This window comes from Enhydra lutris, unplaced genomic scaffold (genome assembly GCF_002288905.1).
Source record: "Enhydra lutris kenyoni isolate GAN:26980312 unplaced genomic scaffold, ASM228890v2 scaffoldscaffold5, whole genome shotgun sequence".
In the NCBI taxonomy this organism is placed as follows: domain Eukaryota; kingdom Metazoa; phylum Chordata; class Mammalia; order Carnivora; family Mustelidae; genus Enhydra; species Enhydra lutris.
The window spans coordinates 4,382,118-4,410,092 of record NW_019154089.1 but is presented as its reverse complement, the minus strand read 5'-3'; the positions used below and the strand labels follow the sequence as shown (position 1 = coordinate 4,410,092).

Genomic DNA, 27,975 nt, shown 5'->3' with positions numbered 1-27,975 from the left:
CCCTGCAAACCAATTCTGGGAAGTCTTTAATTTCTTCTTGTTGAGAAATACGCTAGTGCTTGTTTCTTATAAAAGATCCAAGTACAAAGGTGTGGCAGCCCCCTTCCAAAGCTCTCTCCTTTAACTCCCTTCCCCAGAGGATGCTCAGGGTCAACCCATCAATGGTGTGGTAGCTTTTCCCTGCCTTTCTCTGCTTTTTCTTTCTGTACCTGCACATTCGCATTGTTATGTAAATAAGATTTTCCTAGGTGTGCTTTTCCACAACTTGCATTTTTTTCCCACTTAACGATGTCATAGAGATTGTGCGATATCAGAACAAACAAGTTTTTCCTCATTGTAGATGCAGTGTTCTCGAGTCTCCGTCAGAGTTTATTGGAACCCTCTGAAATCAATGGGCTATTTACACGTTTTTCCTTTAATGAGCACCTATGTAAAACCATACTTCTGCCTAGATCTATCCTAGGATTGCAACTGTTGAGTCAATTCAAAATAGGTTAGTGCATTTTATTAATCCTTAGCTTATTTATTTTATCTTATAAGAAGTGAAACAATAATAAGATTTAGAAAGCTTGAAAAGGCCTAAGGAGAAAGGCATTCTGCCCCTCCCTTCCCCCCCAATTCCCTCCATTCCCCCACCCCCCTTCTCTTCCACTCTCCCCTCCCCCGCCTCTGGACAGGTAGCCCTGCTGTGTTCCTTGTGGACCGTTTCAGAAATTTCTTCCTTTTCAAAGCTTAACCAATTAAAAGTGAGCATGTATGCCCTTTTTTTCCTTTGCTACACAAGGGAGAGCACACTATGAACACTGTTCTGCAACTTGATTTTTTTCATTTAAACGCTAACTGGCAGGTCTGTCGTCCAGAGTATGAAGAACATCTTTGTCCTTCCTGAAGTCGAGCACTGTTCTCCTGTTCAGATGCATCATAATCTGTTTCACTAGATTCCTGTGAATGCTCGTTTAGTTTGTTCTTAATTTCTTGTTCTTCCAAGCAAGGCTGTTATCAACAGCTTATGGCTTATGCATTTCAGATTTTGATAAATTGTCTCCTGAACTCCTCCCTGAGCTATTTGGCAATGTTGTATCACTCTTTGAATGGCCTTCAGGCCTCACCTCTGGAATCTTCTCTGCTTTTGTAGCTTGTGTACCTGGTGGGACTGCTCTGGTTGCACTGGGCCCAGGGCAGTGGAGTTTGCTCATCGATATATCTGTTTGTCTCAAGGAACTGAGTTGTTACAGGGCAGGGACTTAGTCATCTTTGTGTCACCAGTGCCAGGCATGGACGTTGCATACAGTAGGTATTTAATAAATAACATGCAAGAGACAAAGGGGATGTTGGCTGAAAGATACAGTCATTCTGATTGGCCATGGGCCACTGGCATGCTGTCTCGAGGAGATATGTAGAAGAGGAAAGATTTACCATCCTGATTCTCTCAGCTGTGGTTGGGCCACTTGGTGTGGGGGGCCACTCTGCCATGTGGCACGTTGACCAAAAGGGCTCCTGGGGGCAGTGTGATAAGCATGCTGGTTGTGTGCTGTTCTGACTTCACTTTTTTTTTTTTTTTGAAAAAGCGATAGAGAGAGAGAGAGAATCCCAAGCAGGCTCCCTGCCCAATGCAGAGCCCGACGCGGGGCTTGATCTCACCATCCTGAGATCATGACCTGAGCCAAGAGTCAGATGCTTAACCCAGTGAGCCCCCCAGGCACCCCCTGGTTTCACATTTAGTAACACAGGAGCTGCTAATGTCATTACTCTTGTTGCTTCAAACAGCCATGTAGATGAAACCAAGGGAGGGAGGACAAGTTCAGTGAGCTGACCTTACCTCAATCTCCTGATACGAGTTGTTGATCATGGCTATGAGCATATTGAGCAGCACTACGACCATGGTGACGTTGTAGACGCCGTAGAGGACGTAGCCGATGTTCTCGATGAACTTGTGGTCGTATTTCAGCACCACCGAGATCACTTCAGACAAGCCAAAGATGGACCAGAATAAGGTTTTAAAACTTTCTTCAACCCTGTAAGGAGAGACAGTCCCTTCAGGCAGTTTGCATCTGCTGACACTTTTCACAGGGAAGTCCCAGACTTTGGTGGTTACCCTGCGGTGGGGCTGGGCTGGCTGGCAGTGCCTGTCTTCTGAAATAATATTCAGATTTCTAGGAAGACTTCAAAAAACTAGCATAGAGGGAAGGCTCTTTCTTTTCCTTTCAGTCCATTTATTGGGACTCCTGGCTGTGGTGTCACTTTTATCTTGTAATTAATTAAACATTTAAAATGAACCAGCAGGTCAAATGTTTGTTCTTGTACGTTATCAGCCACGCCCTTCCTAAGTCTCTTGAGGATCTCAGACCACCCAGCCCCATGGGCAGTGGGGAGAGGATGGTGTCCCCGGATGGAAGCCGCATCGCTGGTCACAAGCAGGACCTTAAGCCTCACGACCATCTCCGTGCCAGGCTTGCTTATTACCTCCATTTACAGACAGAGGCATGGGCACTCAGAGCTTTATCCCCTCCAGTCACATCTGGCTGGAAAGTGGGGTGCAGACCCAGGCATGTCTAGGATCTCCAAAAGCAGGTGCTCCTAACTACTACGCTTCCCCACCCCCTGGCTCTGGGGAGTGAGGCCAGCCACACATCTCATATCCTTTCAACGAGAGTCGAATCATGAGCAGTGTGACTTTTGTGTGTCCACCTTGTTCAAATTCAGCAGGCAGTTGTCCACACTCGCCGCGCAGCTCACTCAAGGTAGCTACTGCGTATGCTGGCAGGGTAGTGTGTGGGGAGGTCTGGCTTTTCGGGCACTGCTCTTTGACTCTTTAGAGACTGTGAACTTGTCAGGATCCGCTAGCTTTAAGACGAAGACCCAAGCATGTTTTACCATCTGTACTTTGTGGCAAGGACCCCACATCAGGTTTCCAACAGAGAATCCAATCAGAAAGCTGGGTTTTGGTTGGGTGGTTTAGAACGCCCCCGGGCATCCGCTAATATCTGTATGGTTATATACAGTGTTTTCGGTTTGCATCCGGATTTGGGGTACATTATGAGACAGCACTTTCTTTTTTCCTCTTTAACATTTCATGTTTTCAGCACTCACCCACAAGTGGCCAGGTTTAGCTAGATCTCAAAAAAAAAAAAAAAAATACCAGCATTTCTTAAGGATTGGTATTTATCTGACAAGATGTACAAAAATACTAGCACTTGTCACTTTGGCTACAAAATCCAGCTCTAACTTGCGTGAATCTTCGGCTCTCCTGGGTGTGAGTACGTGTGGGCGTATGTGTATGTGTATGTCTAGCCAGCTGTTTGACTCAGTCCCAATGCATCTCAGAGTCTGAAAACTGAAAACTGAAGTGGGTTTTTGTTGTTATTGTGTGTTTCCGGTGTCTCTGAAAACTTTGGAATATTTGGAATATTTGATTCATTTTACTTTAAATAAGTGGGAATTTCTTTGGGAGTATCCAGCATTCCTCTAGAGCCCCAGCTCCTGATGCCATTCTCAGAAACAGGGGAACACACTGCCTTCTTGGGTGAGATCCATTTTGTGTGAAAAAGATGCCATTCCATCACTGGCCACGATTCTCTACAGGTATTGGCTTCTGTTAAGAAGGGAGCTTTTGGTTATCATCCTAGTGGAAGGGAACAGTGGCAGAGAGACTCCAGAATGGCCCCAGTCCCAAACTGGAAGGGGACAGCAGGATGTGATTTCTCTGACAGTTGTTCCCTTCCTAGCTGGATCAGCGGGAAACTGGAGGGCACAAGATCTGAGCAAGGGACTGGGCAGGCAGGCCCTGGTCCCAGGTGACGCACTTAACCGTGGACGCTGTACAAAACAGATAATGTATGCAGCTGAGTGATGCTTTACAGAAATTCATCTTCCCTTGCTTCCCTTGGAAAACCCCACAAACCTTTGGCTGACACAAATGGAGCAAGCAATTACAGAACTTTCAGGGAAAATTCTCTGAATTTTGATTAGGGAAAATGGCCTAGATTCGGAGTGTATTTTTTTTTTCTTTCTCATTTGCTTCTGGCTATGCATTTTGCCACTAAGCTCTGTTTTATCCTTGGTGGCTTCACTTGGGCATTTTGTGTAACAGAATAATCTAAAGAAGGCAGAGACAGCCCACTAAGCAGTGTGTGTTGCGATAAAAGAACATTCACAGATCCCTAAATGCATGGCTTAGCTCCCCCTCCTTTGGTTCCCCTCCCTCCACAACCACCCCTCCCCCACTTGGAATACGAATTCTTTAGCTTTGTTATATGGCTTCTGGACAATCTTTACACCTGTTTCATTTCTAGTCTATAGATCAAGGATTAACCTCCAGACCTGAATTTGGCTATGACCTACAGGAGTAACTAATTACAAGAGGCTCAGACTCACTCTGAGCCTGGGATTTCCAGAGTGAAAATGACCCCCTCCAGAGCAGTAACACATGCACCCAACTGGGCAGGAAGGGGTCTTAGCCAAAGTATGCATTTTTAATAATCTCTTGTAAGCTCTTTCAGGACTATCTATATCCCTCTGTCCTCTTATTATGGGGCAAAATGGGTCATCATAGCAAAGACCTCCTTTAAAGTAAAGCCAGGTCTACTGGCTTGAATCATCCTCAATGGCTAGACCCACCATTGATTGGGTCTTTCGTTTACCCCTCTTGATGTGATCTGGACTAACCCAATAGACTAATTTTGTTGTCATTGTCTCTCAGAAGGGACCTCATGGGCTGAGTTATGCACAGTTAGCTGGGCTAAATGGTAGGCAGTACAGAATTTTATCCATAGCTCCACCTATACAACTAAATTCTGAGTGGAATTGAAGAGCTCAATGTTGGAAAACGACGCAATAGAAGGCTAGACTAAAATATTGCTATTTATATAATATTAGGCTGGAAGAGGTTTCAGAAGCCAGAAAGGGAAAGATGGAGGGATTTGACCACATAAAACTTCACTCATATACAACAAAGATGTAATAACTAACAATGTAGGGTAAAAGACTAAGTGAGAAAAGAGTTTGTATCTCCAATACACATGACAGTGTCAGATACTGGGGGTCTTCTTATATAAAGAGATCTTATTAATTAATATGAAAATAACAGACATCTTAGCAGGAGGAAAAAGGGGGGAAAGAAACTTCTATGAAAACTTGATGCTTTTTAGGGTGACTAGAGCTCCATAATTAACTTGAAGTGTGTCATGCTAGTGGCATCCTCTCGTTTAATATGTGGTAGGAAATAAAAGAAACTTGTCCTCACTGCCCTGAGTGGGAAAAGGCTGTGTTACTTTGACCTTGGAACCTACCATAATATATTCTCAGAGAGAAGGCTGGCCTTGGAAAGGAGCCAAATAGTATGCTACTAATGCCAAGAGCTTGGGCACTGGAGCTGGCCTCAATATCTTGTGAGGTCACGATGCTCCCTGAGTCATGAATTAATTATCACCCACAATTTTCAGGAGCTATGGGACCCAGGGCATGGGGGAGAAGGCCAGTCACTGTGGAGGGTGGGTGCTGCCTTTTAGGAAGAAAGTATCTTTGGAACTGGCTTAGCTGATAATCACCATGAAGCTACTTGTCTCATAAAAAACCTCTACTGTCAACCAGTGGGTCTCAAGGCTAAATGTGAGGTTCTTTACTCAAAGGGATAGTGGTCACGGGCTCCACGTCCTCCTCCTAACCCCTCTGGCTACCTACAGAGTTAGTCACAGACTCCTTCAGCTGTGTCAGTCACGGGAAGCTTCAGGAACATAGTCGGAGGAGTGAGAATAGCACAGGTGCATGCCTGGGTTCAAATCCCAGCTCCACTACGACCTGGCTGTGGGCATCTGGCCATGTTACCAAACCTCTTTGAGTCTCTGTTTACTCACCTATGAAAGGAAATAGATGTGCCTTCCTAGGAAGTTGCTGTCAAGATTAAATGAGGTGGAGGTCCCACCTAAAGCAAACCCAGCAGGGTAACAGAACACTGAAAGCCTGGAGTAGGCAAGCCTGCCTGCCTGGTCTCACCCAGGATCACACCCAGCCCCGTGGGCCCCTCCAGGGCCGCCAGGCAGGGCTGAATGGAGCTAAATCATTCAGATGCCATTGACCTCACTGAACAAGCCGATCTTCCTTCCCACCTGCAAAGATCATCACAAACCCTTGATTTTGTGCAAATCCTCTTTCTGACTTCTCCAGCCCAGGCAGTCTTGTGACATTTGACTCTTGGCTTGTATGTGGAAGGGACTGGAAAGTGGAGTCAGTAGGCTGCCCTAGCCTAAGCAGTGCTCCTAGTGAAGGAAGAGAGGGAGAGCTCCTGTGAGTGATGTTGAATAGGGCTGTGATTCACACTGCTCCCACTGTGCGGGGGTGTGTGGGGGGAGAAGGTTGGGGCTGATCTGTCAGGCAGAAGGCGGGGACCTGGTAATGAGCGCTCTCCCAGGCCTGTCTCGCCTGGATAATGGGGCTTTAATAACACGTTGCCCGAAGAGGCGGTTGTGTATGGGTCTCAGAGAACAAACTGATCAACAAGGAGAGGGCTTGGGGGCAATTGTTAGGAAAATTGCTGCTGCTTCAGAATGCCATAATGCCCTCCCCCTGGTGTGGGAACTCTGCCTCCCCACTTCCCCCTAAAACAGTTCGATTACCTACCCCGATCTGTGCATAGCAGGCTAAAATTAAGAGGGAGGCTAGCATCCCAGCATCCAGGCTGGGATGATGGAGGACAGTGCTTGAAATATACAGAGACCCCACCAGAGCCCCAGGGTTCCCTAACGCCTGGACCCGCAGACCCAGAGCACCCAGGCCGGGCTCAAAGGGTGGCACAGAGAGGCAAGTGCCTGAGGAAGCCTGAGGCTTGGCTTTTGGGCCCCGCAAGCTTGTGTTCCCTAAAGGACCTCTTGGCTTATCCCGGCTCCTAAATGAGGAGTTGGATTCAGTGTGTCCAGAAGGAGAGGAGGCTTGCCCCCAGATCAGTGCCAAGGAACAGGGGTGCACAAAGCCTGTGCAGCCCAGATTTATTCCTTCAGGGATGCCTGGGGACCCGCTCGCTCCTCCGAGGGCAGAGCTGTGTTTTCTTCGCCATTAGCTCCAGACCCTGGTGCAGAATGGAGCACCACAGGAAGTGCTCAGTAGATTCTGATGAATGAATGGGGGGGTCCTTGATCCCAGGCTCAGGGTGGGGCTCTGGTGAGGCCCTCAGAACTCACGTTCTCTGTCAGGCAAAGCTGGCTTTGCATGTGGGCTTCAGGCCACGTCCCAACCTCTCCTGGGGCCTCTGTTTATCTAGCTGTACGATGGGAAAACTACAATCTCTCCTTCACAGGGGTGTTGTGATGATTCAAGGAGTTAATTGATTGCTTGGGAAGTGCATGAAAGACGACTGCCTGGCATGTAACACATGTGCCATCAGTGTTATTATTAGCATAATAATAACACTTATTATTAGCATTAGTTTTTTCTTTCTTTCTGAATTGCAGGAGGCCCCAGGGTCAGGCTGAAAGGCTCTCACGGCCTACAGTCAACTCTCAGCATAACCCTTTGAAAAAAGCATCAGACCTTGGCCCTCTCCTTGAGTGGCTTTCCCAGGGCTGACAGTCTCTCCTGTCATCTGGGAGGCCTCAGGGCCCCTCCTAGTGAGACTCCTGGCACCCCGCCTCCACTCACATAGCCCCACTGGCTCCAGACTGCCACATCTCAGCACTTCTTCAGCCTGGAGGGCCCTTTCCCCATTGTCTCCGCGTGGCCGCCCGCCTCAGCATCCTCATGCACTAGGGGTAAACTTGACTGTCACCAGCTCAGGTAGCTCCTGTCTGACATTTTGGCTGAAGGAGGCCTCCCTCGTTACTCTTCTGCTCAGTGTTTTTATTTCTTTCCTAACCCTCAGTACTTAATCTATAATGACCTCTGTCTCTTTGTTTAGTCTTTAAACTATCTTCAGCCTCTTGTCCCTCTTTTTTCTGTTCACGGAAGAGTGTGACTTCCATGAGGACCGGGCCTGCTGACTGGCACATGGCTCTGTCATTGGTGATGGGTAATGCCTTGCTGGTAGTAGGGAGTCAGTCAACATTTTTGGTCAGTGAAGGATTGAATCCTGAGAAACTGAGGCACGAGGTGACTTGGTCTTAGCCAGCTGGCTTCAGGTCTGCCCAAGAACTATACTTGTGATAATATTTCTGGAGCTAACCCTGAACAGCCTGGTCTCCTATCACTCTTTCACTTTGAGGAAGGATAGTCTGACCCCATTTCCATCCTAGAATGGAATGTTATTGATAAAAAGGCAGGGCTTTCTCCCCATGAAGGTGGCAACAATCAGTCTGAGAACAAGATGGAGGACGCGGGGCAGGGCCTTAAAGTGTTCTGTGAAGACATCATCGAAGAGAGCACGTTTTCTGGGTACCATCAAGCCATTCCCTCATGAATTGTGGACTCTCGGCCTGTTGCAGAAGCTTAAAGGTACCAAGCTTTTAAAATTTTATGTCATGAATAACATGAGGAAAGGACATAAATACACATTATATGATAGTGGAATGCCTGCTGTAACAGGCGTAATCATTCTTCTGAACTAGTCCAGGAAAAGAGCTATATTTTTATCACTTCCTGGAGAATTATGCCAAGATGAGGACTTAATGTTAGACTCAAATGCCTTTTTTGACACACAATGGTCATTTCCAGATGCCCAGGCTCTCTGAGCCTGAGCCAGACCCCCTTCCATGACCACAGCTGCCTGCTCTGCCATGTCTAAGAACCTTCCTGCTACTGTCTCCTCATGATAGCAGCTGTAATAAGCTCCCTTATTCCCCCAAATCCTTATACCTAGCTTGCATTTAAATGATGAAAGGCAAAATTCTAACTTTCAAAATGCAGTAAACTATGTTGTAACCCTTCTGTATCAGAGATGCCCAGATTTCAACACAGACCCAGAAGACTCTGTCCCCTCTGAAGCCCTTTAGGCTGGTTCCACTCCCGGTTCCCACGGACAGACACGGGCAGTGTGTTCTGCCCCAAGAACATGGTAGTCAACCGTGGTCTTGCCATGCTACAATGTGACCTTTCCTTGGTTTCTCTTACCTAGCCCTTGGTTATAGTGAGTTTTACTAGGGCTGGCAATGGGATCCAGACTCTGCAGCCCTTGTAGGGCCCTCCTCTGCAGTCAGATCCTTCTTGGCAATACGGCTCTTGGCTGTCAGGACGCCCCCCTGGTTCATCACTCCCTTAGCGATACCTTGGGGCTCGTATGGCTCATCTGTCTCACTTATTTCCTTTTTTTTTTCTCTTCCATGGGCCAGGGAAATTTCAGAATCTTTTGTTTGCAAAGCACAGTATGGCATTTTTAGCTGAAGAGCCTATGTTGTTCCTTTAGCAAGTGTCTGCTTGGCCCCCGGTGCTAAGCAGGGGGCCTTCCTTCTCAAGACCCTCCAGTTGCTCCAGCCTGTAGGACACGAACTTCACTGAAGACACCAAGTGTGAACCTGAATCTGAGTGTTTGCCTTTAGCTCTGCTGCATACGGGTCCCGCTGAAGGTTAAAGCTCCACTTTCTCCCCTGAATCACCAAGGACCTTGGCTTTCTTCCCATCATATGCTCCTTCAGATTGTCTCTCCCAGATCCTTCTGGGGCCTTCCCAGTGTCAAAAGCCTGAAAACATCCACCTTCCCTCTCAACCCCCACATCAGTCAGTCACCACATCTCCACTCCAGCCTCCTCAGTGTCCCTTCTCCATGCCATCGCCACTCCTCGGGGTCCTGTCCTCTCTCATGTGGCTCCCTCTCCCAGCCACCCAACAGACCACATTCCCCACAATTGGGAGCTGCCTTTCTCTCAAGTTCCCTTCTTTCAGAACATCTCAGTTTATAAACATGCGCTCATTCTATGATTTTTTTGATTAACATCTGTCTTCCCAACCAGTCTGCTTGTTCCATGAGGGGAGGAGCTGTGACTGGCTTTAGTCACGATAAAATCTCGAGCTGGAGCTTCCCCTCCACCCTTTCCAGTCCATCCTTCGCACAGTTGCCCCAGCACACTCCCCAAAGGCAGATCTTCTTTCTTTTAAAAAGGTCTTAGCAGAGACTCTAACTCCCTCTCAGGATCCTAACACCCTTCAGAATCTGGATCCTCCTGGATCACCTTATGTAATCTTCCCTCTTTTCCCCAAACTCCTGCTTACCGGCCATTCTCCAAAAATCCTCTGCCCCTTTACCCCCTGTGCAGGCTAGGATACCCTCCGAGTCATCCTCCAAGACCCTCCATGGCCACCTCCTCCATGAAGCCTTCCCTGACTCTGCCAGTCGGCGTTCAGTGCTTCTTCCTTACCGTGCTGCCCCAGTACCCGCTGATGATGATCACGTGGTGTAACAACTGAGGCTATGTGTTTCCGAATCCTCCACTTGTCTACAAGCTCCTCAGGGAGAAGAGAATTGTCTTATCAATTAATCCCTGTGACCCCAGGGTAAACACAGAACTCGGCTTTGCGTAGCTGTCAATCAAATGAGCACACTTCGGGATAGAAACCTACTTTACCCGGGGGACAAGCTCGGGCTGCGTATTTAGAGACAAGGTACGTAGGTTTTCAGTGATAACCATATCTGAATTCAGCACGCTCTTCTTTAGAATTTTGTGCTGCAAGAAAGTGACCCAACTTTTCAAGAGACCCCCGCCCCCTCCATTTTAGAGCAGAGGCTTTGCTGTGCGAGTGGGGATCCCACTCTTGGGAATTGCAGGTCAAAATGTGGAGGACAGGAGTCATTCAGATCTGGGTTCAAATCCCATCCTTGGCTCTGGGATTTGGGCCAGTCTAGTATCTCTCCAAGTCTTAGCTTTCTGGTGGTGGATATCTGTCATTCCATGGTTTGGAGGAGGAAGTGAGAGAGCAGATCACGTGTGTGTTCAAGGAGTTGTTCAACAACAGGGTGAGACAGCATTGCTGGGCCATGTGTGGGCAGGCCTGCCAGAACTTCTCCCCCTGCCCCAGGGCCCCCCTCCACCCAGATTCATGGGAAGGAGGAGCTGGCTTTTCTGTGGCTTTGCAGTGCTGGGGGAGCTGAATCAGCGCCTCCTGCTCCTGGTGGCCAAATGAGTCTCGCCCTTTATAGAAGGTGCAAACTTTCCATAACTGTCATGGAAAATGGAAGCTTCGAGTTTTGCTTAGCACTGCTGAAGCTCCTTCCATTAAAATGATTCCTAGGGAGACAGAATAACCTTAGGAGAGGTATTATTTTTGATTAGAAAAGTCTCAACCCAGCTGTGCTGTGAAGCTGACTCCACAACAGCCTGGCGGAAAAGGCTGGCTGGCTTGTTTTTGGGGAGGCAGGCCCCCCATTTACTGTCCAGTCAGAATGAACTAGGGGAGGCCAAGTTCACCCAAAGGGGGAGACCAGGAGCCCATTGTGAGTCGTGAGTGGTGTCAGAAAGCCCTTCACGTCCCTGCTCTGGGTCACCTCCTTGGCCCCAGTCCCTCCCGTTCTTCTCTGTGCACCTGTCCTGCCATGGTCACCATCAGAGTAGAGGGAAGGCTACCCCCTTTGTACACATTCATCCCAAGCTGCATTTCATCCACAAGCCGAGGATTTTTTGTCTCTTTCTTTTTCTTTTTTTCTAAAGTAGTCTCCATGCCCAGCACAGAGCCCATTGGGGGGCCTGAACTCACGACTGTGAGATCAAGACTTGAGCTGAGATCAAGAGTCAAACGCCCAGCCGACGGAGCCATCCCCATCTCCCCTGTCTCTCTTTTTCTAACACCGTAACCACAGTGCTAGGACCCCATGGTTTTCATGAGTTTCTAGGCTGAAAATCCCCAAACGACCCCCTCAAAAGGCAAATCCTCTTTGTCTACAGACTTCCACGATGAAGTCAAAGATACGTTCCTAATGCAAACAAAATTCCTAACAGAATCAAAAACTTAAAGAATTTCCTCAAGAAAGAGCAGTGTCTGGCTGGCGTCTTGCTCAGCTTTCTCTCCGCTTCCTGACCCCTGTCGTGGGATACTTTGATTTTGTACTCTGAGAGCATAAAACTTGTCTGAGCGCCGTCTCTCCCTCCCCTTTGGACATTTGCAGTGTCTCACAGAAGCTACTTGGAGATAATGAGCTGCCAGCAGGTGCACAATCTGTCATGCCCAGATAGGCCCAGCTCACTAGCCAATGACCCAGGCACTCACATCCCTGCCCTCCTTCAGCCAGCCCCCGGCACAGCGGCTGAGAAAAATAACCCAGATCTTCGAGAGCACCCTTGGTTCTGAAGTGGACGGAGGCTGACAAGTTGGGAACCGTTTACAGACTCTGACTGTCCGGAGCTTGCTTGATGCTGGATCTGGCTACCTGTTCTGACTTGAACTTACAAAGGCAAATCCCACCTGCAGAGCTGGAAGTCTCCTAGGAAGACACTCCCTTGGGTGAACAAGCCTTTTGTCTCTGAAATGTGTATAGCCGAGAGTGGCCTCTTTCTCTCCGTGTGAGTAAAGATGAGGTTGGATAGCATCAGTCAAGGTCACTATCTAGCCCTAGGACCACCTTCGCAGAGCCCCCCAAGTGGCTTGTTCATCAGACTTCCGGGCCCTACCCTAATTATTGCAATTAGACTCTCTAGAGAGTGAGGCCTGGGAAGTCCCCAGTTTAGCCATTTTCCCAGATGAGTCTGGTGTGATTGGAGAAACCGTGATCTCAGTTAAGGCTGTTCATCCCGTGTGTTTGTTTATACCTGGGCAGAATTAGTTCAATCTGTCTGTTTTCTTCTAATCCTCTCACTGGTCTGCTGGATGGAGGGAATGGGAATTTGGGTTGGGGAAGGAAGAACTGGAACATGTTGGGGGTCAGAGCTGTACTGGGCTGAGGGCTGAGGGTCTGCAGTTGGTAGAGAGACTTTTCCTCTCTTTCCTTTGGTCCCAGAATGTCCCCACCCCTCTCTTTTGGGATAACACTGTAACTTGGTGGGATTCAGGTGGGACTGGCTTTTGCGATCTGAACGGGGACTGCACTGTCCCTGGGTGAGCAGGGGTCTTCAGGGATAGCAGTCTCTTAGCTCCTAATAGCTGACTTTCGAAGGGGCCTCTGGAACAGCCTTTAGGATCCCCAGCTGCCCTTCAACATGACAGGTGTGGGCTTGAAGGGAGGATACCTGCCATGTGCTCTAGCCCAAGTTTCCCTCTGGAGGACTGAGTCTTCTGACTCTGTGGAAACAGACAGGGCACCCATCTTACCCTACAGGCTCAAAATTCCACAGGAGAGAGGCCCCCTTCCCCCATAGGAAGGCCAGAGGGAAAATCCCAAGCTCAGCAGGGCAGCCTGGAGATGGGTTGCTCTGAAGCAAACGTTCTCCTGAGGGGGTTGGTCATTCGATTTTATCATCAGTGTAGGTGGCATGCAGAATAGTTTGAGTCCCCTAGAGCACACATCTCATTTACCCTAACATTGCTTTCTGCTGATCAAAGATCTCTTAGGGGGACCTGCTCTAGGGAGCAGTCAAAAGGTAAAAGATGACATTTACAAAAATCCATTCTTTCCTCCACACCTCACTGCTCTGTTGACTGTTTCCCTGTTCAATCACACCGTCTTGCTGCCGCACGTCCCATTTTAGGAACTGCCAAGGCCATAAATATCCCATCCTTTCTCTACCGTACTTGCTGCCCCCACACCTTTTCCTTCCTTCCCCATCGGGGCACCTGGGTCCTCTTTGGTTGGGTCCCTTCTGTCTAGAAGGTCTCCATGTGGTTCCCAGGACTTGGGACAAGCCAACTGTATTGCCCTTGTCTTCTGCTTTCCTCTTTCCCCCTGGCTTTTGCTTTTTTTTTTTTTTTTTAAATACTTTATTTATTTATCTGACAGAGAGAGACAGCGAGAGAGGGAACACAAGCAGGGGTGGGTGGGAGAAGAAGAAGCAGGGTTTCTGTTGAGCAGGGAGGCTGATGCAGGGCTGGATCCCAGGACCTTGGGATCATGACCTGAGCTGAAGCCAGATACTTAACAACTGATACTTAACTGATATGTAAGGCAGATTCTTTTTTTTTTTTTTTTAAAGATTTTATTTATTTTTTTTTGACAGAGAACACAAGCAGGAGGAGCAGCAGGCAGAGGGAGAGAGAGAAGTAGGCTCCCTGCTGAGCAGGGAGCACAATGTGGGGCTTGATCCCAGGATCCTGGGATCATGACCTGAGCCGAAGGCAGCCGCTTAACTGACTGAGCCACCCAGCCACCCCTATAAGGCAGATTCTTAACTGAGCCACCCAGGTGCCTCCCCCCATGGCTTTTCCTGATCCCAAAGCTTCACTGTATAGGTTAGCTGTATCTACCTGAGAATTATGGCCAGGTCAGCCCTGCCCTTAAATCGTGACCCTTTTCATTTTCTCCTGTGTCCTGACACTGATGCTCTGAGCAGCTGGGCCTGTAGGGCAGGCTCCCTGGGAGGAGCAGGGAGAGAGATCGCACAGAACACCCAGGCCAAGAGAGATGGAGCCCAAGTTCACATGGTCAGATTCCCAGTCCAACGTTGACCCTACCGCCTTGAACCTGGCTTTGTTTCTCCTGTTGCTTCTGTCATTCACATTCCTGAAGAATTTAGTGAGCTGGGAATTGCTCAGGAAACCTGTGTGGCTGGGCTCAGCCATTTACATCTGTTAAGAAACAAATCCTAGGCCCCTCAGGGCTCCTGGGGCCCCAGGTCAGGAGTGCTAGCACTGCAGGTCCCAGCTGAGTCACGTGCCTGGAGATGTGACGGTCCTTCCCTCAAGATTCTGCATGGGACCTTGAAGAAGGCAGGGAGGAGTTCTGAGCCTGGGCAGGCAGGAGAACGACCTAGGCTGGAAATACCGTGCTAGCCCTTACATAACCCCTTATTTATTCCTAAGGGCATTTATGAACAAGGCAGGGAGTCATTTCCATTTTACAGGTGAGGACAGAGAGGCACAATAAATCAACTGACCTGGCATAAAGTCATCAGCCAATAAACACCTGTGTCAGGATGGAAGCTCAGGTCTGCCTGACTCTGCTTCTAGACCACTACTCAGTGCCACTGATGGTCCTCCAGGACACCACGTGGCATCCCCCACACCTGGGAGGAGCCCTGGGTCTGCATCATGGGTACTCTAGTACCATCTCCATGTGGGAGGCTATGGCACCTGTCTTGCTCAGTGTGCGGCAGCTACTTCTGGACCCTAAGGTCCGTTGGCTTGACAGTGCCTTGCTTCGGGCTTGTGCACGTGCCTCTTGCCTCCCTGCCCAAGCCTTCCCCTCTGCTGCTGAACCACGTGACGCTGCCGGACTTGCTCAGTGCCCACGCCCTGGAGCCGGCTTGCCTAGCTGGGCATACAGAGCTGCTGAGCTGCACACACTCGCATGCCTCCCTCTCATGCTATGTGGCTCTGGCTTCCCCAGGGCTGCCCTGGAGGGGTAGGGGAGTTCATGTCTTCTGGAGCGAGTCTGATTAATGGAAGACAGCAGATGGGAAGGCTCTGGCTGATAAACTGTCTATTTCTCATTCTGATGGGCTATTTGGAGATGCGGTGTTTCTGTATAATCTCCCCAGAGAGTGTGTCATGACCAAGTTGTGCATTCTGATAGATGGCGGCTGGGTCAGCACCCTTATCCGCTCGCCCTCCTCCTCCACTTCACTTTCCTTTCTCCTTCAGTCTTACTGCATTTGGATTGCAGCTGCCTTTCTCCAGTAAAGTGTTGGTGTGTGACAGTTGCTTAGGGCTCTGTTTTCTAGGTAGCATAGGTGAATGCAGTGATAATAGTAATAATAATTCCTTTCGTGTATTGAAAGCATACCGTGTGGCCGCTGTATCATCTCTCTGCATCTTCATACTATCCCCATTAAGCAGGTATTATTTTTATCCCTATTTTAAAGATAAGGAAATGAAAGCTCAGAGAAGTTAAGGAACTTGCTCATGGCTGCACAGCATCTAAGTGGCAAAAGAATTGAAGATCTAATACAGCTTAAAAATTGGATTCTTTCACGTCCAGAACCTGAACTCTCAGCCACCCTTAAAGAAAGTTGCCTGAACTTGTAGAAATACCAAGGAAACATGAGTCTCTGTAAGGAGCCACCTGCCAGAGACTCCGAAGGATTTCCGGGGAGCCCAGGGAGACCCTCTGAGGAGAGCCCTGGGGGTACTCACGTTGTAAAGGCTGGGTTGTACTTCGCACCTCGGTAGTAGGAGTAGAGATTGAACATCCCAATCATGAAGGCCACAAATACCATGATGAAAATGACCATGAACTTGAAGATATCTTTCACGGTCCTCCCCAGGGAGATCTGCAGGGGTCCAAAACTTTCGTTGGCTGGCAAGATGTACGCGATTCGAGAGAAGCTGAGCACGACAGCAATCGCATACAGCCCTTCTGATATGATCTGAGGGTCTGAAGGCCACCACTTGTCCCTGGCTGAAAGAAAACAAGCTGGGTTACTCACCAGGGCGACAGGGTCTGCTGTGCTGACTTGTCTCTGGCAGAGAAAGCAGTTAGGCATCTTTAGAGGTGTCTGACCTCATCGTGGCCTTTCCTGCCCTTGTCTCTAAGTTGATCCCAATACACTGGGATCACCCTCCCTCTGGGAATGTGTTGGCCCGTCTGCTGGGAACCCCCTTCCCTCACTTCAAGGCCACTTCATTCCCACTCATGCTTTAAGACTTGGGTCAGGTGTCAGCTCTCTTAGGAAGCCTTCTGTGACTCCCACAACCAGGGACAGGCTCCCCATTCCTCTCTTTGCTCCTGCAGTATCCTGTGTGCACCCTTTATCATGGAACTTTCCATGCTGCTCACCATTCTGTCCTTCTTGCCCATGTTTGGGCTCCACTAGCAGAGGCTGCCCCAGCCACTGGGGAAGCATCACGGGGAAGCGGTGGGGAGGAGCATGGACTCAGAGTCGGACAGACCCGGGCTTGACAGTGGCCTTTTTACTCAGAGGCCGTATGATCACGACCAAGTCAATTAACCTTTTAGAACCGGATTTTCTCCATTTGTAAACTGGGGATAATATCATCAATCTCACAGAGCTGTTGTGAGGATGAAATACGACCCTGTACGTAAGGTGCTTAGCATAGGCTCTGGCACACCGCAGGTGTTGCTAAATGTTTGTTACATGCCTGACTGAAATACCACAGGTTTGGATGGGCCACAAATCAGAACACATGAGCCCACACGGGGCCAGGAATCTGAAGGGTCTTCCCTCAGAAAATGCTCTAGGGTTTTGTTTCTTGGGCAGCGTGTGTCTGGAAGTGTTGCTCTGGGTTTGAGCGAAGGTCTCTAATATGGTGACCGGTCATCCAGGTTTGCCATGACAGCTCTGTTCCAGATGGCAAGAGTCTTGGGACCTGTCTTGGGCTGTGGAGTTTCTGCTTGTGACCTCGGGGAAGGGTCTGATCTGCCTGGAGTGTATTTCTGCGGCAGAACAAAGCTGTGGAGTAAGTGTTCCTATGGCACCAGGAATGGCATCCATCACTAGTAAGGCTCCTGCTACGTGTCAGGACACACAGGGGTTCTCTGGTGAGGGCACCATCTTTATTCTTGGGGACTGTATGTGGGTATCTGCTGTTGTCACAGTGCCGGGGCAGGAATATTACTGAGATGCTAATAACCTGCAATGCTCCGGACAGACGCATACCATGAAAACTGCTCTGCTGAAAAAGCCAAGAGTCTCCCTGTTGAGAAATGCTAAGTGAAACTTAAATTGAGAAACATCAAGAAACTGAAATTAGCCCTTACACGTACATTAGCTGTAATTCTAGCGACAGTCCTGTAGAGTAGATCTTATTATTGCCATTTTCAAGATTGGATTAGGGGTATGGGGTCCTTTTCAAAGCCAGGCAAATGCAGATAGCAAGGAGATGACATAGCAATTCTTGGCACCCCTAGGGAGATGGAGGAGGGATTTTATCCCTTATCTTCAAGACTAGACTGTGTTAAACAATTATAATAATAAAGAGCAGCAAGAAACCTTTAGTAAGGGAAGCCAGGCCTCTCTTTGCTACAAGGTTTCATGTAGTGTATTCTAAATTACATTTGGAAATACAATAAAATTATAGACTCTATGTTCTCATCAAGATCATAACTCAGAAGTCCAGGAAAGACAAGTAAGGAGAACAAATTACGTTTTTCCAATATATCTGTCACCCTCCAAGGATAAATAACACATTTGGGTAATATGAAATAAGAATTGGCTTCGGCAAAGAGACACCAAAAAGGAATTTCTTTTTTTTCCCCTCCTATAACTTACCATGTTAAACCTCAGCTGTCATAATAAAGCCACTTCTATTATCTAGTAAGATAGATTAGCTGTTCTTGGACCCTGGTGGCCAGGCCAGGACTTCTAGTGAAAAAGTGTTCTACTTGGACTGGTTTTTCAGAGTTACGATGGGTGTAAAAACAAAGAGCAGTGTGATGATTCAGACGAAGGGATTTTCTTCTTTTTGGCGCTCTTTCCATGAGAAATATTGCCCTATCCCAACCTGGAAAACTGGAATCTGCCTAGGAGCTGAGGTTGGAAGGCACCACGGCCTGGATGGCCACGAGGGGGCGCTCTTGTCCCGCAACTGCAACACAAGCCACCGCTCTGAGCCAAAAGATCTCCAAGGGCACAGGGTGAACCTCAAAGCAAGGGCAACAATGTGCAGTACTTTGCAGTTGGCGAGACTTTAACACAATCCTTAATAGGAACGGAAGTCACAAGTGGACAATACTGCAGGCTGAATCAGGGCATTAAGAAAATTATTCAATTTAGTATCAAGATTCTCTCATCTCCTCATTGATGAACCCTGAACGGCTCAGAGAGGAAAATACACAAATCCATTTGGCCTTTAACAAATCTGAATTTGCTAAACCAACGAAAAAAGAGTGAATGGTTTGTAATACTAGAAGATTCCTCGTTTCTCAGGAGCTGTGCCCTTACCACATTTACATGTACATGATCTGTATAGAATACGGATAGCACTCAACTGCTGTGTTAGATGGCCAGCCCCCGGCAGCTCACGGCTTCACCTGACCATGAACATTCTGACGTCACAGGAGCCATGTGACTCCTGGAGCCATCTAACAGGGACTTTTGACACTCAAACCCTTCATGATGGAGCAGCGGTTGTTAATAAATGCCTAGTAAGTGTCCAGCTAGTCTACTGGTAATGATAAAAGAGATCTGTATTCTTCTTCCCACTTCTCTTTCCCTTTTAGAACAGAAAGTACAATGCTAGAGCAGGAAAATGAACCAATAGGCAGTATTGATAATAAATGTTACCATTTAGTGAACACTTAATATTTTCAGAGCATGGTGCAAAATTCATATGCACTATCTTATTTAATCTGTAAAAGAAACTTTTTACTTGGGTATTATCCTGGTTTTATGTGTGAGAAAATAAAGGCTCCAAAAAGTTAGGTAAACTCAGAGTAAGCTATAGAAGTAGGATTTGAATCCAGGTGTGACTCCAAAGCCTGGGGACATAAGCACTGTGCCATTCTGCATGGTTTTCAATTCATGTTGGGCCAAGATCCCTTGCTACCCAAGGCATTCCTATATTTCTGAGAACATTGCGAGCCCTGCCATGGAAACCCATTCATAATCTGTAAAATAGGGACAGAAAAGACCCCTTTTTGTGGGCCTTTTGTAGGGACTGGAGTTTATGGTATATGTCTATACAGTTCCTGGCATCTAGTAAGTCCTTAATAAATGGATGCTACAACTCTTACTCTTCCTAAAATTTCAATCTACTACCTCATACTGTATGGTCTTGTGGTTTGAAAGAATTAATGTATCTCCAAAAAACTACTTTGGCCATGAGAAAAGAATTTTTGAATGGGGGAATCAGGGCCCATCTTTGCACAAAATGCAGGGATCCAGTATAGAAGGACATTTCTTTCATCTCTACATTTCCTCTTAGTGCTCCTGGATTCACATCAGAAATGAGATCTTTGGGGATGCCTGGGTGGCTCAGTCAATTAAACATCTGCCTTCGGCTCAGGTCATGATCCCAGGGTCCTGGGATCGAGTCCCACATCAGGCTCCTTGCTCAGCGGGGAGCCTACTTTACCCTCTGCCTGCCATTCCCCCTGCTTGTGCCCTCTCTCTCTCTTATAAATAAATAAAATCTATTAGAAAAAGAGATCTTTATTTAAAAAACAAAAAACCTCCCAGAAACGTTCCAAGAACCTTTCCAAAACAAATCCATCCTTCTTAACACATACAAAAAATTCATTTCTTAGAGTCCTTAATTCCACGCTTTAGGAAGCTGTCTGTGTTGCCCAGAGCAGGACCGCTTTGGAAAGGGATCTGCAGGTGGAGTGGTGCTACCGCCCGTGGCCACGCCCCAGGAGGGCGGGGTGGGGCGGGGCGGGGCGGGACGCGACGCGGTGGAGCAGCGCCCTTCGACTCACCATAAGTGAAGTAGGCAACTTCCGGCGGAAGTGAGACATTGTGCAGCGTGTCGTCCTGCACGTGCTGGTCCACATACAGCTGGGCCTCGCTGGCCTTCAGGAAGGCCATGAACCTGGCGGTGAAGGATGCCACGAAGATGGACAGCATCCCGAAATCCAGCAGGTTCCACAGGTGCAGCACGTACTCGCGTGGCCCCTCCTCCCAGATTTCCTTGCATTCGGACCAAATCATTCCTGCGGGAGAGTGAGAAGCTCAGGTTCATTTTCCAGTTCCCTGGGCGTTTGTGACCACAGTGCGGCAGGGAGGGAACCAGAGTACGAATGTGTGGGAGCTCCTGAGAACTGAGAACGCTCGTAGCCAGCTGCAAACGGAAACGTGTCTTCTTCAAAGGCAGATTTAACAACAGGCAGTTCTCAGGCCGCCTGAAGGCGTGTCACCTGCCCTCTGCTTACGGGTAAACCATCTCCAGAGGTGAGGAGAGAGTTCTCATCCTCTCTTAGGTTCTTGGAGGTAATACAGGAGAAACAGAGGGTCCCGTATTTGTGCATTTTAAGAATTGAGAGGGCTTTAAGGACTCCTCCCGTTCTAAGTAAAATGCAAGGAAACTGAGGTCCGGGGGGAAAGGGCTTTCTGCAGGTCCCACTGAAGACCTGGAACCCCCTTCTCCTAACTCCCACATTGGAACACTTTATATGTTTCTGTGATTGTTTCCGTGAGCATTCATTTTGAGTTGTTTCTTTACTTTTTAAAGTAACTTCCTGGATTTTAGATACCTACAGTCTTAATTGCTACTTATTGAATAATGTAGAGGCATGTAAACAAAATGTTGCTAGTTGCCCCACCCCACCTCTAAGCCAGCCGTGGGAGGTGACCTAGAGTAACAGTTGGGTATGTATCCATCTGTACCTGCAATGTCAGTTTGGTGGCCATTAGTCACATGTGGATATGGAGCCCTTGAAATGTGGCCATTTGAATGAGAGGCGCTGTGTAAGTGTAACATACCAAATACTAGGTATCAAGGACTTAAAAAAAGTAAAATATCTCAGTTTTTTAAATATCAATCACATGTTGAAGTGACAATATTTTAGATAAATTGGGTTAAATAAAATAGTAATTTCACCATTTTTATTGTAAGGCTGCTAGAAAGTTAGATATGTGGCTTATGTATGATTTGCACTATATTGCTATTCTCTATCTTAATTATTAAAAATGAAATGATTTAGGTTATTAAAACTTAATAACTCTATAGCATTTTGAGCCCTTCCTATGTGCTAGGCACTCTTTGGCATATGTATGTATTAACTCAGCTGAATCTTGGCAGCAAACACAGGAAGTACATCTATTATCTCAGTTTTACAGCTACTGTTTCATTAGGTACAGAGAGCTGGACTGTGCTCAGGCAGGAGTTAGATCTGGAGTTTGAATCTGGAAGGTCTGCCCCTGAAGTCTGTACTCTTGACCACTCTATTATTCTGCCTCTTCAGGAAATACAATTGGATTCAAAGCCAGTGATGTGTAGAAAAACCTGAATATTTTGTAAACGATAGTAAGCAGTTTCTATAGCTACTCAAACCTGGGAAAGTTCTGATGCAGACCCAGCCATGCTGTGCACTACACTTAGCCTGCATACTTAGGAAGTTAATGTAGTAAGAGGTTGGCTAAGTGACTACTCACTCCCCAGAGGTTAACACTGCCTGCCTCTTTTGGCACTTCCTTGGCTCCTGTGCATCAGACATGAGGGCTTGCCTTCCCCCATCCTCTACCTCCCTCACTGGCCCTCCTCATCCTCCTTTGTTACTCATCATCCTCCACCCTCCACCCCTCCACCCCATCCCTTAAAGGCTGTTGCTTTCCAAGGCTTTGACCATTCTTGTTTTCCCTTCTGTCCTTGAGTAAGGGTGTCTACTGTTGCATCTTTGTCCTTCATTTCCTTTCAGATGTCCTGCAGAGAAATAAATTCTGATTTTTCTTAAGTGCTTGGAAACTAAATTTCCACTATACAGAGAGACTGTTCTAAGAGGATGTCCTGCCAGTGCCAGAAATACAGTATACCCTAAGTTGGCCTCCCCATCCCTCCCTAACTCTTAGTCCCCCCGTGGCCCACTACCCTCTGTCTTGTAGTCCTGACTCCTCAGACTGTCCCCAGTGGATCACTGCAATTCTGCAGATCCTCCTCTGGTGGGCTCCCAGATCCATCCTGCCCTCTCAGTTTTCACTTCTTTCTCCTTACTCCTCAAGCACAGGTTGGATCATGGTCACGTCCCCCTGCAGTATACTCCTCAACCCTAAGATAAAGTCCAGACTGCAGAGCTGGGCTGTCACACCTTCCTGTGATCTCTGTCTGTGTCCGTATGTCCTGGAGTTCAGCAGAGCAGCTCTCCCCAACAGTCCCCCAACAGTTCCACCCCAGCCATTTGCTGGTGCTCTTCCAGACCTCAAACACAAGCACACTGGCAACTGACCACATTATAATTCAGTGGCCTTTGAGGACTTCGCTGCCTACAAAGCCTGGAGTCGAGGATGATACTAGGAGCAGACAAATGGTCATGGGCAGAGAAGCATGGCTGACTTGGTCACAGGCCCCCATCTGGCCACACTGGATTGTGTCTCCTCTGCCCTGGGACAGTTTGAATCAGAGTTTTCCCTTTTTTTGGTGAAAGTGGTTTGTTACATAGGAGGAATTGAAACGAAATGTGTCTCTAAAGGGGAAAAGTAATTTGAGAGCGTCTGTTTAGAGGGGTTGTGGCTTTGTTTTTTTGAAATAGCTTCTAAGATCTGCATGTCTGTATCACATCAGAGGCTGTGCAGTAGGAAATATCCCAAAACATTGCAGGTTTGTTTACAAGACACCCCCAGTACCCACCTTGCCTTTTTTCTTTTTCCTTTGCAAAACACCCTTCTCAAGCTTACCATTTCAAAATTTGTATGGTAATTCAGTGAAGTAATAATTTTCTTAACACTGAAATTACTTTCAATTGTGCCAGTTCGAATAGATATTTTAGGAATGTTTTTAGGAAAACCATTATGGGCTGGAAGAAGTAATGTTTATTGCTCTTGGCTACCCTCAGATTAAAATTCCTGATGTCTCAGTGGAAGTGCTTTTAGCTGGGTACTAGCACAGCTGCAGGCTATCACTTAGGGCTGTCACTGGCCTGAATTCAGAAAGCCCTGGGTTCAGGTTCTAGCTTTGGCCACTTCCTGGGTATGTGACTTTAAAAAAGTCCCTTGATTTTCTTGGAGTTTTGGGGTAATTTCAAGCACCAAAATCTCTGTGAATCTGAAATGCAAATTGTTTATAGAAAACTGACTTTTTTGACCAGGGTAAGTAGCTCCTCATTGGGTATTGCAAATCATTTCCTCCATAGTCAAATGCCCTTGTCAGTTTTAGTAGATTTAAATATTAACTCAACCAAGCTAATTTAAATTATTCTAGGGCCATGAGTAGAAGTAGCACGGGCCCAAGGGTTTGAACAGCAGGAATGCTTAATGAAAAAAGAAAAGCGAAATTAAGTACTTTAGTGAGTGAAATTAGGCCCCTTGCTTCCAGCGGGGTGAGGATGGTTCAGCCTTTTCTATCCATGCTGAATATGATGGTCTCTTGCCTCCAGCTTGTCAGTCAGAGGAGTGTTTAGAGCCCAGGGACTCAGGTGTAAGGATGCTGGGCACTGGAGCCTCTTTCAGGCAAAATCCCCTTCACTCTGGGATGCCCCCCCCCCCCCCCCCCCGGAGTCCAGAGGACAAGGTCACTGATAATTAATGAGGGTGGCTGACAGTGAAATGGGCTGGGAAGCCTTGGGGGAAAGGAGTAGCTTCTTTTGGGCGGGTTCTGCATAAGGGCTGCTGAGATGGAGTTTGTCAGCTCAAAAGGTGGTTCCCGCCCATCCCAGCTTCAGATGCTATTCTGCAGGGATCCCCCTTCAGAATCCTGTGAGCCTTAAATATGCACATTCCTTAAGTGGTCCTGACCCCAGGGCATCCTCTGCTCTGTCCCCCGGTCCTCAGCAGAGCAGACTTCAGAGACCACCTCCTGGGAGGCCTGTGGGTCCTTTCAGGTCAGCCTCTCATTATTGGGCCAAAAGGAGGTGTTCTGTGAACTTACAGGAGGGAGAATATGCCCTCAAGCTGTGACATCCAAATATTGTCTCAGTGGCAGGTCCTTTGTGACAAATCTGGGCCTCATACATATTTGGGATTCAGTTGTTTTCCAGGCAGGAAAATGATATTAATAGATTAAAGCATTTCTGAACAAAACTCTCCCTCTTTCTCTTCTTTCATTTTAGTACTTAGCAAGTGCTACACACCTGCTAGGTGCCAGGCACTGTGCTGAGCACTTGAGCAACAGCAAACCTTTCTCATAGTCTGATAGCTGGTTAAACTGTAATCATCTCCACCTTATAAGTGGAAAAGCTTGTGTACCAAGATGGCAAGTACGTTGTTCAAAGGCACACAGGCACTGCAGGGCCCTTGCTCTCCGCTGGGCTGTCACCTACCATGCCCTCTGCTGGGCACAAGCGTACTCTTCCTGGTTGGGAAATCATCCACCCACTTAATAGACACTGTTGAGTGCTGACCCAGAGCCAGCCACCGTTCTGGGGACACCACGACCAAGATGAAGCAAGCTCAGTCTATCTCTGAAGACAGATGCATCACAAGCCATCATGAATGTTTCTGGGTGACAGATGCTGTAATGAAAATGGGGTTTCATTTTCATGGGGATTGTTTGTGGAGATGCAGCGATCAGAGCAGTCAGTGTTATAATCATGAGAGTCAGCAGAGTTCCTGGAACAACTTGTATTTGTTCACTGACAGAGTGAATTCACGGAGGAGGGGACACTTGGTGTGAGGAAGCAGGAGCTAGCCAGGTGACGGAGGGGCTGGCCAAGTGTTCCAGATAGTGGCTGCGGAAGTGTGGGAGGATGGGCTCTTTCAGGGGACTTGAAGAGGCTGAGTGTGGCTCAAGATTCAGGGCGTGGGCCTGGAGATTGGTAGCAGGGAAGGTTAGTGAAGGCCCAGTAGACCCTCAGTAGCTTTCCTACAGGCCATGATGGGGAGACTGGGCTTCACTCGGAGCGGCTGGACAGTCCCTAAAGGTGATAAGCAGAGCAGATGCCTGGTCTCACTTGTAGGGAGAAACTTTGGAAAGTTGACTGGAATCGTCTGCTTGAAAATGGATCTGACTAAGTGAGGAAATAATCAAAAGAATGAATTAGGTGAGGAACCCAGCCCATAGGCTTTTATAAGTTCAGTCTTCCCAAACTTCACTGTGTGATCCTAGAGCTAAGACTTAGCACCTCCCTTGAAGAGTTTATAACCCTGGGTGGGTTGGGTGAAGGAGACCTTGAGCCTCACATTTTACACATGTAAAAACTGAAACGCAGACAGGCAGGGACACCAAGGGTCCCAGGACTGGGTTTCCTGACACCCAGTCACAAGTTCTTCTCTGTAGCCTTTTAAGTGTATTTTCCTATTACCCCGGGCATTCACGTCTCCACTCCACTGGCAATACCGGGAAGTCTGTTTAAGAAAACACTGCCAGGTTCTAAGAGTGGTGCAGAATGTGTCTTCAGACATGAGTCTATTCCTAGATGGAGAAATGGCATGCATTGTGCAGAGACTTCCCGCCCTCCAAGCCTGACGGCTTTCTGGTACTACTCATGTTACATCATCCTCTGATGAGTGTCTCTGGGGCCACAGTCTCCCATTGAAAAGCCTTATTATAAGCTCTTACAACTACCCCAGAGTTGCTGCTGATATAGGCAAGAAAGAGTTCCTGTGGTATGAACTGATCCTGGAGTTCTCTAGGCTGCAAGGAGTGATGGTCCCTGGTTTCCAGAGTCCTCCCGATGCAGCTCATTTGACAGCACTACAGAGTGCAACAAATCTACTAGCAAATTTATCCCTACTTCCTCTCGTACTCTTCTTTTCCTTTCCTTAATACTGTGTCCTGGCTTTTCTTCTGTCTCTGGGTGTGTCTTCTCAACCTCCTTGTGCCTCACTACCCCCATCCTTGAATCTCTTGGATTGACAATCTAGGATTTTCCGTAAATCCTATAGGTAATCAACTAAAGCATCTGGAGTGAAGGAAGAATATATTTCTAAGTGAGTCTGACCTTTACACAGAACTGTACAGTAGAAGAGAAACAACCTCCATGCCTAGTATGAGGAGAGGCTTGGGGAAATAAGAGTATGGTCACATGATGTGGCTGTTGGAAGTGGTCATTGGGAAAACCACATGGCCAGATGGAGAGAGGGATAACAAAATATGGAAAGAGTCAACTACAAATTTATATGATTACAGAAATGTTAATATTAATAGAGACAGGAGGTAACAAAAGAAAGCATGTAGTTTGCTTAGCAGTGTTAACTGTTAGGAAGAAAAGGAGCCTGGGGTATAGGACAGTCAGGGTGGAGGAACTTGTGGCTTTAAATAGGTTGGTTTAAAAAGACCTCACTTTGAAGATTTTTTGAACAGGGACCTGAGGAGGTGAGGAAATGAGCCACGCACTGTGGGAAGAACACTCAGGCAGTGGGGACAGCCCCCGCAGAGGCTCTGAGGTAGAAACAGTGTGCAGCAAGGAAGCCAGTGGGGCTGTGAGGTGGGAAGTGGTGGGATGTGAAGTCACAGAGATGGCGTGGAGAGGTGGAGGGCATTGTAGGCCATTATAAGGGCATTGGTGTCCCTCTGAGAGAGATGGGAAGCCACCGAAGAGTTTTGAGGCAAAGAGGGACAAAACCTGATTGAATTTTAAATGGATCACTCTAGCTCCTGGCCTGAGAATGTACTGAGGCCTGGTGGTGGGAAAGACAGAAGCAGGCCACCCAGAGAAGGCCATTCACCTTTTTGTGGCCAAGGTCTTCATCCATGAAGGGAGCAGGTTGGACGTGCAAGGGTCCTGAGGTTCTTTTCAGCCCTAGGGCAGCTTCTGGTAGAGAGGGAGTAGTAGTGTTCTTATAATCAATCTGTCCATAGTCCCTCATTTATGAGTATGATACATTCTTGGAGAAGAGACCGTGCTACTCTGTATCCAGCTGATCAGGGTCTGCTTGGCAGAGTAGAATTTGAAAATTCTGTCAGTAGGGGCCTCATGCCACTTCAAGCCCCTCCATGTCTGAGCAGAGGGTAGATCAGACTGTAGACTTCAGGGCGTGCCAGTAGTGCACACAGTGTTCAAGAGCTTTCTCTCAAAGATTAGTATTACCCTGTAGTAAGTAAAGAGCTCCAGAATGTATTCAGGGATAAGATAATGTTAATTGTATTTTACAGCTGCTTCCCCAGTATCTGGCACAGTGCCTGATATTTAGTATAATGCCTAATAACTAGAAAATATATATTGAGAAAATAATTGAGAGAGCAAAAAAAATATCCAAAAACTTCCACGTTGCTCCCCCACTGTATCTGGCAAGCTCCCTGCTCTGTGGCCTCCCCTCCAGCTTCCCTCCCGGTACAGTGGGTGAGAGTCCACAGTCCTGCTAAGGCCGGGTCCTCCACCTGTGTCCTGGATCTCGTCCCCTGTGGCTACTCAGGAACTTAGCTTCCAGATTCAGTGGTGAGGTCTCAGGCCTCATGTTAGCTGATCTGTCAGCATTCTTTGGAAGTCATCACTCCCTGGTTCTCGACCCAGTTACTTTGATTGCCTTCAACACCACTCTCCTGGCTCTT

The 27,975-nt window shown here is 47.7% G+C and overlaps 1 protein-coding gene across 1 annotated transcript in view; it reads right to left on the bottom strand.

Moving 5' to 3' along the window:
- Positions 1–27,975, bottom strand: part of LOC111141056 (transient receptor potential cation channel subfamily C member 7) — a 166,063-nt gene that overhangs the window by 13,098 nt on the left and 124,990 nt on the right. Inside the window, exons 7-9 of the mRNA XM_022493385.1 lie at positions 20,315–20,548; positions 16,072–16,336; positions 1,820–2,015 (exon numbers count right to left, since the gene is read on the bottom strand). Of these exons, the coding sequence (XP_022349093.1) occupies positions 1,820–2,015; positions 16,072–16,336; positions 20,315–20,548 (695 nt within the window). The remainder of the gene's footprint in view (positions 1–1,819; positions 2,016–16,071; positions 16,337–20,314; positions 20,549–27,975) is intronic.